The 12,781-nt window shown below is 42.0% G+C and overlaps 2 protein-coding genes across 3 annotated transcripts; both read right to left on the bottom strand.

Moving 5' to 3' along the window:
• Window positions 1–440: 440 nt before the first annotated feature.
• LOC124462571 (macrophage mannose receptor 1-like) lies at window positions 441–3,615 on the bottom strand. Its single transcript, XM_047014186.1, has 6 exons — window positions 3,498–3,615; window positions 3,083–3,124; window positions 2,354–2,734; window positions 1,497–1,892; window positions 940–1,296; window positions 441–768 (listed from the first exon to the last, which is right to left on the bottom strand). The coding sequence occupies exons 1-6, from the start codon at window positions 3,613–3,615 to the stop codon at window positions 761–763; spliced, it is 1,302 nt and encodes a 433-aa protein (XP_046870142.1). The 3' UTR covers window positions 441–760.
• Window positions 3,616–5,589: 1,974 nt separating this feature from the next.
• On the bottom strand, window positions 5,590–9,397 carry LOC124462574. 2 transcript variants are annotated; one of them, XM_047014190.1, is made up of 10 exons: window positions 9,193–9,397; window positions 8,327–8,526; window positions 8,059–8,196; window positions 7,786–7,927; window positions 7,445–7,628; window positions 7,170–7,311; window positions 6,874–7,023; window positions 6,664–6,725; window positions 6,321–6,403; window positions 5,590–6,218 (listed from the first exon to the last, which is right to left on the bottom strand). In XM_047014190.1, exons 1-10 carry the CDS (start codon window positions 9,313–9,315, stop codon window positions 6,138–6,140), a joined length of 1,305 nt encoding a protein of 434 aa, XP_046870146.1. In that variant the 5' UTR covers window positions 9,316–9,397; the 3' UTR covers window positions 5,590–6,137. The 2 variants fall into 2 exon arrangements, with proteins under 2 accessions (XP_046870146.1, XP_046870147.1); XM_047014191.1 differs by lacking the exon at window positions 9,193–9,397 and adding an exon at window positions 9,062–9,186.
• Window positions 9,398–12,781: the final 3,384 nt, after the last annotated feature.

Below are 12,781 nucleotides of genomic sequence, written 5' to 3'. Positions count from 1 at the left end.
AGTAGCCGCTCTTCTTCAGCTCCCTGCTGACCGAGCTACCCATCTTGTTCGGTAGGGAGAATTTTTTTCTGGAATTTCTGGAAATGCATTTTCATTTGAATTTTGGTCACGATTTGCTTCCATAGGAGGAGGAGCTATCATGCTGAGGCTCTCTGTCCAGTTATTATCCCAGGGGGAAGCAGCTTGGTCTGGGGATGTGATCACACATTCCCCCTGTCACACCTCCATCTCCATCTGCTGGACAGTTTGAGTCTCTACAAGGGTTGCTGCTGAAACATCCTTTCTGGTTTGAAACAAATCTTTTTTAAGGCTGTTTATTCTATCTCAGTGAACTGCTGACACGGCATGATGTTAAACTGGATGTCTGTTTATCTTTTCCTAAAATGAGGGATACTTGATTCCCACAGTAAACTAGAATAGAATGACAATTTCACAAATCATCACTTCACGCAGAATATTTATTGACAGAATTTGAAAAAGGTACAAAACATATTCAGTATATTACAATTTTCAATGTTCACTTCTCCATAAAGAAACAAGAAAGTGCCTAAATATAACCGTACAATCACTAACATATCGATTCCCCAATCCAAAACCTTAAAACATAAACATTAACATGTGAAATTAAGTGTAAATCAGACAAATTAGGAAATAGTAAAAAGTTAAAATGGCAAAAACACCAAATAGCTGTTTGCATTCCCGTCTCTTGTTTCAAGCAGGTGATTATGACAAGATGAACTGGACATACGTAGTTTGAATCCTAGTAATCTGTAAACAGAAAAAAGGGAGGAATCACTCCTACAATGTAAACCTGATCACGTGGGGGTGAGGGAAAGTCAGCGGGTATAAAGAGAGACAGAGAGAGAAAGAGAGAGACTCATAGAAAGACAGTTAATACAATATAAGTGACTCCATAGACAACACTCATTTAAAGCTCACCATGAGGTTTCTTGGTGCAGATGAAGTTGAGCTTCTCTGTCTGGTGCATGCCCTCCCACTGCTGTGGCCCCTCCCTCGGCATGGCACCTGACTTCTTACACTCCTCCCAGCTGGTCCCGTGGCCCGGGGCCCAGTTCTGGTGACACAGGGCCTGTTCACTCACCCAGAACCAGACCTGCAGTATACAGGTGTACCTCAGGCCCAGCCAGACATAGGGGGTGGTGGCTTTTCTGGCCCGACGTTGCACCCAGTGCTGGATCCTCTCAGAGTGGATGGACACCAGATCCCACCTATACTCTCTGCAGTGGTTCAGGGCTTCCACCCAGGTCTTGTTCTCACGCACCAGGACCAGGTCGTCTAGAGGGGGAGGTGAGGAGTGGTGATTATTCATTCATCTTCATTAATCTCAATGCCAGGATTACTCTGCATAAATCTGGCAATCTTTTCTGACTCAAACTTTACAAGCTGTTTTACACCATTATGCAAAAGCAGGAGTAACACCTGATGCTAACACACAATTAATCATCATTGAGAATGTTAAAACGGAATAATCTTACCGTCATAGCAGATAAAATGCTTTTTGTAGGTTTCTCTACACTCTACGTCATTCCAAAATGCATGTTTTTTTGTATCATCCTTGTGGAAATACCTTTCCACACACGTCAGATTTTTTTTCTTCTGCACATTAGTCTGGCTCAATCCACTAGGCTCTCCTGTGTGCCACTTTTTGAACGAAGACACACTCTGGTCAGACCATTTCCAGTTCTTAGATTTCCTCAGACCAATCCACACATTATCATTACATCTTGACGAGCACAGATTCTGTATCAAATTGTTCTCGGTGGCATTTCTCACACTGGCCAGGTCTGTGTGATTTGCCCGACAGTAACTCTGAGATTCATTCCATGTTTTTGTCTCACATATCCAGATGTACTGACTGGTATTGTTTCTGTCTGTTGAAGATAAAATAAGTGAATCCATTTAAAATTAAGATGAATGACTCCAGTAGATATGGAGAATGACATTAGTTATTAATTGACTTGAATGAACTTTTGTGGACAGAGATTTCTACCCTGTTCAGTCTGTCTGTGTGACTGACCATGTGATCACTTGAATGACTAATGTGAATGACAGATATACAGACATACAGCTCAAATTAATAAGCAGTGAACTGAACATGAATGGATATAAAGGGACGTGTTTTCAGGACTTTTGACCAACCACATCTGTGTTGTGTTTGCAGCCTGTTAAATGTATTTACACTGTCAAATCCCAGGACTAAGAACATTTTCATTGGTCAAATACAGTCAGTGTATTTTCCTTATCATTAAAGGTCGAGGGACAAAACAATTTGTCATGCTGGTGTAATGACTAAATCTGAAGAAAAATGTACATGACACTTTTCTCCACTCACCATCATAGCATACAAAAGATTTATTGTTTGAACAACCGCTGGTCTTCCAGGGTTTATCTCCAGGATCGAGTTTCTCCATGTACACACACAGCTCATCTTCTACATACTCTGTCTGAAGTTCTGTACCAGACCAGGGTGCGTAGTCAGAACCGCATGACGTTTCATTACAAGGAAGTACTTCACCATTCAGAGACCACGTCCAAAGGCCACTATACAACCCAATCCATGCATCATTAGTTTGATCAGGTATGGATGCATTGTCATAAAAGGTGGCCAGGTCAGTGTAGTTCTCTCTGCAGATCCTCTGTGCTTCATACCAGTTCTTATTCTCATTCACATATTCATAATGGAAAGAGAGACACGAGGGGAGGATGCTGAGCCCTAAGGAGAACACACACAACACAACTGTCAATCAAACAGCTCAGGGTTTTACATGTATTTCTAATCTTAGCTGCTCGAAATTTTACTGTGCATGCTAGTCTGTTCCAATAGGCGTTTTACATAAATGCAAAGCCTTCCCACCTGACAAAAATATTCTGTAGTAATTGAATATTTTATTTGTTAATGTGTTTCAATCTCTGGTTTGAAGTCCGATTTCATATAAAAAACAGTTGACTGTATTGGAGCGATCAGTATGTCTGAATATTAACACACAGACTGCTCTCACAGACATTAACAAAGCACACACACACACTGTTAAAATACACACACACACACACAGAAACGCACCTGATAAGAAAAGCAACATGAGTAACACAGATTTCTCCATCACTGTAGAAGAAACGAAAATATCAGATATCAGATAGCATTGTTTTAAGTCAGTAAGAATAGCTTATGGTAACATTGTACAAGGCTACATTAACAACTCTATAGCAAATTTGCATTGTCAATAGTGAGAATTATGCAATTAAATAGGAGCTATGTAGTTACACTTCTGTTTAGCAGTACAAGTTAAACTTGGTATGAGGGAGGTCAGGCTATTCCAGGGGTAAGTGGACGTTAACATTGATCTTGTTTTGGTAACAAAACAACTACAACTGGCCTTTTACAATAACTTATATCACTTAACATCGTTGAATTTCATATAAATGACTATTTACCAAAAATGTGTTTTATAATATCAACGATCTTGAATGAATCCTACCTGATGTTGGGTGAGTGAATGCTGTGGGTGCTGCTGGTGTGAGCTCTGACCTGCTGTCAGTGTCTCCTCCCCACCTCCCTGGACAGTGTTTAATACCTCTACATAGTAGCTGATTCATGCTACCAGAAGATAATGTTCTTCCATAACATCATTTGCATCATGGGTAAAGAGCATCTTTGTGTGATGATGTTCACAGGGAAATGTATGTTCATGTTTATTTTTCTATCTACTATCCATCAGCAAAGCATGAAAAGAAAAAAAAGGAAAAAAAAACATGCAAATCATGAGAATGCAAAGCATTAGAGATCTTGAATGTCGGGAATGGTGGAACCTGTTTTGAGGCATTATTGCTGTGGCCAGGATAGCAATGGGGACATGAGGATATTTCACTGTGGGCTCTGTGGAGGGCAGTTACCCATAAAAGGATACACATACATTTGTACACACGCACACATGTGCACACACACAAACACGCTGAACCCCACTCCCACCTCTCGCATTTACACTTTAACATCAAGTAATGATATGTACGCTGTTAAGCTTGATCTCTGCTTTGCTGAAAAACACGAGTTTGTGCGAAACATCACTCATTAAGAATGGTTTGACATGAGCCCAAATACCTTAACATTTTCATATGAATGAAATTTAGAGGCCCATCTATATGACTATGTTACAGAATGGCTAGATCATTATTTGTCAAATTCTTCCATTTTTGATAGAACTTATGAAACTAATGTAAACTTAAACCGATGTCATATTCTGATCAGACAGACAGAGTTTCTCTGTCTGGTTCTTGCCCTCCCACTGCTGTGGCCCCTCCCTCAGCATGGCACCTGCCTTCTTACACTCCTCCCAGCTCCCCCCGTGGCCCAGGGCCCAGTTCTGGTAGCACAGGGCATGTTCACTCACCCAGAACCAGACCTGCAGTATACAGGTGTACCTCAGGCCCAGCCAGACATAGGGGGTGGTGGCTTTTCTGGCCCGACGTTGCACCCAGTGCTGGATCCTCTCAGAGTGGATGGACACCAGATCCCACCTGTTCTCTCTGCAGTGGTTCAGGGCTTCCACCCAGGTCTTGTTCTCACGCACCAGGACCAGGTCCAGGCCAGGAATACTCTGCCTAAATCTGCTTCTCTTTTCTCACTCAAACTTTACAAGCTGTTTTGCATCATCATACAATTGTAACAGCAAGAGCTGATGTAAACACAGTTTAAGTCATGAATGAGAATATGTTTGAGTTTCGTCATCTTACCATCATAGCAGATGAACGTTTTCGTCTTGTTACATGATTCATCATTCCATTGTCCAGTTTTAATGGACATTTCCACACACTGCTCTGTGTTTCCTCCATTAGGCTCGTGTTGTTTCCAGTTTTGGATGTAAAAGTCACCCTGGTCAGACCATTGCCACTTCACTCTACTCAGGCCAATCCCAAATTCCTTTCGACAAGGCTCATAGTTTAGTGCGAAATACACACAAAAACTGCAGCAACAGGTGGTAGAAATCAAGGATGTGGTTGGTATTTGCATGCCCTTTCTTTTAAGGTGTATACTGTACACAACTCCAAACTTCAACAGTGTATTTATTTGATTTTAAACTATATCGTCTGTTTCAATTGTCAGTGGCTGCTAGCCTGTTACTCTCGTTCGCTCTCTCTCTCTCTCTCTCTCTCTCTCTCTCTCTCTCTCTCTCTCTCTCTCTCTCTCACTCTCTCTCTCTCTTTCTCTCTCTCTCCCTCGCTTCCTCTCTCTCTATCAACTTAGCTATGAAAAGTCACTGGGCTTTAACGCCATCAAGCGATTGACTGCTTGTGGCGAGAATCCCTTGAACATAACGATGATCCACATGACAAAGCAGCTATGAACCTGTTTGAGATCAGTATTGTGGAAAGATGAGTTTGACTTCAGTTTGCAAGACCTCCTGAGTGGTCTCCATGGTTGCTTCTCTGAGGTCTCTGCGGTTAGATCTTATATGACGCTTTAATCTGGAACCATATTACGCTTAAACCAGCCTCTGAGCCAGCCAACCTAATACAAAACGTTTGTAGTTTTGTAGTTTACAGTAAAACAGTAAAAATATGTAGATGCACCAATGCGTGTATGTATTTTAATTGTATTTATGTTTTTATGTATATGAAAGATCATTTGAATTCATTCTTTCATTAACTGGGATGATGAGATCAGCAGATTGAATGTTGCAGAGAGATTGGATCATTATGACTAATCACATGATTTGAGTAGCAGAACAATGAGATTGCCTACTGCCACTCTGACACAAAAATAAAAATGCAGATATCCATAAACATATCTATACAAACATTAAATACAATGCTTCAACATGCACTATGTAAGTTCAAATGTAAAACACAAAAACTTTCAAATCTTCTTTTTCCTCCAGGTGGCACTAAAGACACATAAAGAGCATGTGACATGGATCACCTGACTGCAAGTGAAAATAGTATATTTTTAGATGCGTTTGACTTCATGCGCCGGCAGCCGGCTGCAGCCCGGCTGACTTGAAGTTGCAGTCGGCTGTCGGCGGCGCCGGTGCTGCATGAAGTCGAACACACCTATTAATCTAACTTCATTTTCCATCAGCTGGGCGTTGTTGTGTGTTGTAAAGATCCACTATCTCTCTCCCTCAGGGGCTGAGAGCTTGAACCTTCCTCAGACCAACAGTGATGTCTGCTGGTAGCCCTCGTCTGATCAATTCCTCCCGGAGCTGGAACCAACGGTACAGAATCACTGGTGAGACTTTGAGCTGATGAGGAGTAACTGTAATTGGTGTTAAGCTGTCTGGTCCAACAATGACAGAGACACTGACCTGCTGCAAGAACACCTCCTTGATGTAGGTTTCGTTTAGCTTGGTCACAGAGGACACCCTCATAGTCAGTCCAACTGGGACTCCTGTGGATGCACAGTGACTTGGTGAACACGTATATTCATTTTCCACCTTTCTAGTTGTGGTGTTCGGCGATAATGTAGTTGTAGGTACTGGTGTGGTGGTTGGTTGTTTGGTGTTTGCGATAAAATAAATCAATTCTGTGGTATTTCGAGCAGAAGTAGGTAAAAAAAAAAAAATACAATTTGGACAGATTCATGTGACAATCAAAGCCGCGGAAACAGAATCATATTTAAATGGAACAAGTTATGAAGTAACTACTCACCAGATAGGTTTCCAACAGTGACAATCACACAACGCAGCTCAGAGTGATATTTTATACTAGAGCTGTAAAACATAATTTATTTGTAATTGTTGATGGTCAATTCTCATCTAAATTAGCACTTATAAGTTCTCACAGCATATTGTGAGAACTGATAGAGAACAAGCAGGTTTAGCAGAATATAAACAGGCATGTTTTCTCATGGAGACTGACCTGTCATTATTCAGTGCCTGGGAGACGAAGCAGATAGAATGGTCCTGTCTGTCGTCATCTGCTGTTGGTGTCCATCTTATCGTGAACTGTCCAGTTGCAGTCGTCGTCTTTGTAAAATTGTGCGGACCACTGACCAAAAGCTCAGTAACGCTTGAAAATAAAATACATCAGATTTCCATAACTATTATTCTACACTTGCGATATGTAGGATCATTTCTAGACAAGCAGACTGATTGATGTAAAGTACACGCTGCCTCCTAGTAGCGAATAAATGGGTTACAGTGTATTTTCCTCACGTAGAGTAAAGGGCCTCTGCCCTGACTGAGATCTCCAGTGTGTTGTTGACAGCAACGTAGAAGTGGGTTCCGTAGGCCGGCGTCGGGGACAGGAACCTGGGGAGATATTCCCCCTCTGCACAGGAGGGCACTGCAGCCCCAACTGGAGCACAAGGCAGCCATGAATACTGAGATGTACTTCTGTCTTTCACATGCTTCATAGCTGTAAAATCCACCCCCAACCCCCAGCCTGTCATAGACGATCGTGTAGCCTAATCACTGTAGATAATATCTACCTCTGACTGCAAACTGTACGGGCAACTTGCTGAGAGGGCTTAACAAGGAGGTCCGGTTGGACTGCGAGCCATCCTTGTAGCTCAGGGTTATAGACGCAGTGGGGAAGTCCTCCATCATAATCTGCACTGCGTACGTGTTTTCAGCCGAGATGGAAGTGTTCAAGTAAGATAGCGTACATGGTGACTGAAGGGTACAAAAAATAACGTTGATTAACTGTTGGATAAAAGTTGATATGACTTTACTTAAATGTTAGTTTGCTGTTCTTATGTAGTCTTAGGTGGGCTATATGTTATGATTATTGTTTTCATTAACAGGAGGTGTGTCCTCCTTGGGTCCTCACCTTCAGTGTAAAAATGCTTGGTACAGGTAGTGAACAATCAACACACTCCTGGTTCTCAAGCAGAGCTTGTCTGCACTGAACCAGGTCCCCATCTGGATCATGGGCCAAAAGCTGAAAATCCCTGGGACAGTTCACTGGAACTCTTGAGGGTATAGAAAGAGAGAACAAGAGAAAACAAGTGAGACTACGAGTGAGAGAGATTTTTTTAAATTTAGCCCTTGTATTTAGTTCATAAACTTGTGCAGATTAATCTAAATGTTGAATACAACTCACAGCAGAAGAGGTATGACTGTGGTCTGTGGGGATCTGTTGGCTGTCCCTGTGTCAGACCTCACTCCCAGATCCACTGTAGTTCTTAATCTCCATAATATATCTCCAACATAGGTGGTGATCCAGTTACCATTAAACTGTCTATAAACATGAATGTAAAGTATGTTACAGTTGCTCAGGCATGGGACTATACTGAGCAAATACTATGAACATTTACAAACATAAGTGCAGTTCTGTAAAGTATTGTTTCTCAGTTACATTTAACGCTTACTGAAGTATAAAAGGTAGGTTGGTGTCAACATTTCTAATCATGACTTCTTCCCACTGGCACCAGTCTCCACTGCTACTGTCCAGGTTATACAGAGCATTGCTGCTAATATTGCCACAGTTTCCACTCTGACATGTCCACCTGTTAGCCCAGGCTGTAGTGGAACACGCTGTTCGAATGGCCAACTTGAAGCGAATGTCCACCTACAATCATTCAGCAGATGTGAAATCGAATCAACAATTCAATACTATAGTTTCCAGAGTTGACTATAGTAACTCATCAAAAGTGAAACATGCTGAAAAGCCTTACATTCTAGTTTGGTTTTGAATAGATTATGTAGCAACAGATACTATACTTAAAAAGTTGAGTACAGTGTTAGTTGCTAGCAAACACTTGAATCCTACACGTCATATGACAAATAAGACACACTTTCACAACGCTAGCAGATACTACATAATGGTGTTTTTGACATGCTTATATGGCTTTGTATTCTTACATCTATTTATCAAATAGGCGGTGATATAAAGTTAAATCTAATCTGAATCTGAATTTTATAGGACCCCTTGTATCCCGTATATTTTATATTTTGTATTTGATATGTTTTGCATTGTAACTCTGAGTGCTGTACTGTACCCTGCTGCTGTTGCAAACTGCAATTCCCCACTGCGGGACAAATAAAGGATTATCTTATGTTATCTTAATCTAATATCTCAGACTGTGAATGAAATAAATACCGACCAGTTACCACAACCAGTTACCAGTGTCTTCCATTCAAAAACACAAGTCCTTGTCTGTGCTACTTTGCAGAAGGCAGATATCCACACTCCCCTGTAGTAACTCAGAACTCTGTTTCCACTTTGTGGTCTTACTGTGTAGGATCCGTCTGCGTTGACTTCTTTGGGGTTAAAGGTCATGGTCCCTCCGTGGAAGTGGGAGGCTGAGGATCCAGAGAGCAGCAGCAACAGAGGCAGCAGAATGGTAGAGACAGACATGGTGACTACTGTATGTGAGCACCTCTGACTGCAGCTTTTAATCACACACAAGCCAATCTGGTTTGAGGAATGAGACAGGTCACACTGGAATAGAGATAATCTATTCATATGAGTGATCAAACCAGTTACACCCAGTAAGTGTAAGGCTGCCCTTAAACAATACATTTCGCAACTGGTCATCATCCAAAGATGATTAACATGGACACATGTTTACAAAAATAAAGAAATACACAAAAAAACTGGAGCAACAGGTGCTCGAAGATGTGGTTGATATTGTGACGCCACGAGAGGCTACACAGCCATCAGTGGGACAGCTCAAAGTAATGTGTAGACACTGGGGTCGAAAAAAAAAACAAGGAGTTTAAAAAACGTACACGGCGCCTCATCTTGGCGCAGGAATCCTCCTCCTCTCCACACACCACCTAACTGTGGCACTCCTTCTTCAACAAAACCCTTCAGATCATCAGGGTCTGATCAGTCCCAGGATTACGGGAACGCCCCCGCTTTGAAGGAGGGATGGAGTTCCTGACTCCCCCAGCAGAGGGAGCCACAGCTGCTCAGGGCTGCATTCACCTCATGTAGCACCCCTCCAGGACCCATCCTCTCGTGAAGTCACAATATTTACATGCCATGTCTTTTAAGATGTATGTACACAACCCCAAACTTAAACTGTGGATTTATTAGATTTGAAAGTATATTGTCTGTTTCAATTGTCAATGGATGCTACCCTTTTACTCTCTTTCTCTCTCGCTCTCTCTCTCTCTCTATCTCTCTTTCACGCACACACACTCTCTCTATTAGCTTGGCTATGAAAAGTCACAGGACTTTAAAGCAATCAAGCAATTGACTGCCTGTGGCGAGAATCCCTTGAACATAACGATGATCCACATGACAGAGCAGTTATGAACCTGTTTGAGATGAGCACTATGGAAAGATGAGCAATGAGTACCAGATTCAACTTCAGTTTGCAAGACCTCCTTAGTGGTCTCCATGGTTGCTTCACTGAGGTCTCTTTGGTTAGATCTTATATGACGCTTTAATCTGGAACCATATTACTCTTAAACCTGCCTCCGAGCCAGCCAACCTAATACAAAACGTTTGAAGTTTTGTAGTTTACAGTAAAACAGTAAAAATATGTAGATGCAACAATGGGTGTATGTATTTTAATTTTATTTTTGTTTTTATGTATATGAGAGATCATTTGAATTCATTCTTTCATTAGCTGGGATGATGAGATCAGCAGATTGAATGTTGCAGAGAGATTGGATCATTTTGACAAATCACATGATTTGAGTAGCAGAACAATGGTACAGAGAGGCTGTCTATTGCCACTCTGACACTAAAGTAAGCACGCAGATATGCATAAACATATCATATCTATAAAAACATTCAATATAAAGATTCAACATGCATGTATGTACAGTCACAAACACAAAAAACACAAACATTTTCAAATGTTCTTTTTCCTCCGGTAGCACCAAAGATGCATAAACAGCACCTGACATGGATCACCTGACTGCTGGTGAACATGGTATATTTGTCATCCAACATTTTTCCTTCAGTTGGACCACATTTAATTTGTAAAGTCTCACTATCTCTCTCCCTCAGGGGCTGAGAACTTGAACCTTTCTCAGACCAACAGTGATGTCTGCTGGTAGCCCTCGTCTGATCAATTCCTCCTGGAGCTGGAACCAACGGTACAGAATCACTGGTGAGACTGAGCCGATGAGGAGTAACTGTAATTGGTGTTAAGCTGTCTGGTCCAACAATGACAGAGACACTGACCTGCTGCAAGAACACCTCCTTGATGTATGTTTCGTTTAGCTTGGTCACAGAGGACACCCTCATAGTCAGTCCAACTGGGACTCCTGTGGATGCACAGTGACTTGGTGAAAATGCATATTCATACAGGTACATGCATAGGCGAACACACACTTATACATTCTGCCACAATTATACTATTACAGTAATTATTCAACTTTTAAATAACTTTTAAATATTTATGATCACCCTTGATTTTTACTTACTATATCCAGCACTTGCTGTTGAATTATCCACCTTCCTAGTTGAGATGTTTGGAGATGATGCAGTTGTGGGTGGCAGAGTGGTGGTTGCGGGTGTGGTAGGTATTGGTGTTGTGGTGGTAGTTGTATTTGTTGGTGTGGTAGTTGTGGGTGTTTCTGTGGTAGTTGTAGATGTTGGTGTGGTAGTTGTAAGTTTTGGTGTGGTAGTTGTGGGTGTCAGTTTGGTAGTTGCGGGTATTTGTGTGGTAGTTGTGGGTGTTTCTGTGGTAGTTGTGGGTGTTTCCGTGGTAGTTGTGGGTTTTTCAGTGGTAGTTGTGGGTGTTTCAGTGGTAGTTGTGGGTGCTTGTGTGGTAGTTGTAGGAGTTTGTGTGGTAGTTGTGGGTTCTTGTGTGGTAGTTGTGGGTTTTTCAGTGGTAGTTGTGGGTCTTTCTGTGGTAGTTATGAGTGTTGGTGTGGTAGTTGTGGGCGTTGATGTGGTAGTTGTGATTGTTGATGTGGTAATTGTGGGTTTTTCGGTGGTAATTGTGAGTGTTGATGCTGTAGTTGTGAGAGTTAGTGTGGTAGTTGTGGGTTTTTCAGTGGTAGTTGTGGATGTTTCTGTGGTAATTGTGGGAGTTAGTGTGGTAGTTGTGGGTTCTTGTGTGGTAGTTGTGGGTATTTTAGTTGTAGTTGTGGGTTTTTCAGTGGTAGTTGTGGATGTTTCTGTGGTAATTGTGGGAGTTAGTGTGGTAGTTGTGGGTTCTTGTGTGGTAGTTGTGGGTATTTTAGTTGTAGTTGTGGGTTTTTCAGTGGTAGTTGTGGGTGCTTGTGTGGTAGTTGTGGGTGTTTCTGTGGTAGTTGTGGGTACTTGTATGGTAGTTGTGGGCGTTGATGTGGGAGTTTGTGTGGTGGTTGTGGGTTCTTGTGTGGTAGTTGTGGGTTTTTCAGTGGTAGTTGTGGGTGCTTGTGTGGTAGTTGTGGGTGCTTGTGTGGTAGTTGTGGGCGTTGATGTGGCAGTTGTGGGCCTTGAAGTGGTAGTTGTGGGTGCTTCTGTGGTAGTTGTGGGTGTTGGTGTGGTAGTTGTGCGTTCTTGTGTGGTAGTTGTGGGTGTTTCAGTTGTAGTTGTAGGCGTTTCTGTGGTAGTTGTAGGAGTTTGTGTGGTAGTTGTGGGTTCTTGTGTGGTAGTTGTGGGTTTTTCAGTGGTAGTTGTGGGTGTTTCTGTGGTAGTTTTGGGTTTCTGTGTGGTAGTTGTGGGTGCTTGTGTGGTAGTTGTGGGTGTTTCTGTGGTAGTTGTGGGAGTTTGTGTGGTAGTTGTGGGTTTCTGTGTGGTAGTTGTGGGTTTTTTAGTCGTAGTTGTGGGTTTTTCAGTGGTAGTTGTGGGTGTTTCTGTGGTAGTTGTGAGTGTTGGTGTGGTAGTTGTGGGCGTTGATGTGGTAGTTGTGGGTGTTTCAGTGGTAGATGTG

This window comes from Hypomesus transpacificus, unplaced genomic scaffold (assembly GCF_021917145.1).
Source record: "Hypomesus transpacificus isolate Combined female unplaced genomic scaffold, fHypTra1 scaffold_226, whole genome shotgun sequence".
Taxonomy (NCBI): domain Eukaryota; kingdom Metazoa; phylum Chordata; class Actinopteri; order Osmeriformes; family Osmeridae; genus Hypomesus; species Hypomesus transpacificus.
Note: the sequence above shows the minus strand (reverse complement) of the source record. Positions and strands in the feature narration are given on the sequence as shown.

Coding starts and splice junctions, on each gene's coding strand:
- LOC124462571 (XM_047014186.1), bottom strand. CDS start 3,615: ATGAATCAGCTACTATGTAGAGGTATTAAACACTGTCCAGGGAGGTGG. Junction 1,893..2,353: donor ATCTTTTGTATGCTATGATG/GTGAGTGGAGAA, acceptor TATCTTCAACAG/ACAGAAACAATACCAGTCAG. Junction 1,297..1,496: donor GCATTTTATCTGCTATGACG/GTAAGATTATTC, acceptor CTCCCCCTCTAG/ACGACCTGGTCCTGGTGCGT.
- LOC124462574 (XM_047014190.1), bottom strand. CDS start 9,315: ATGTCTGTCTCTACCATTCTGCTGCCTCTGTTGCTGCTGCTCTCTGGA. Junction 8,197..8,326: donor AACCTACCTTTTATACTTCA/GTAAGCGTTAAA, acceptor TCATGTTTATAG/ACAGTTTAATGGTAACTGGA. Junction 6,219..6,320: donor AGGAGGTGTTCTTGCAGCAG/GTCAGTGTCTCT, acceptor CGTTGGTTCCAG/CTCCGGGAGGAATTGATCAG.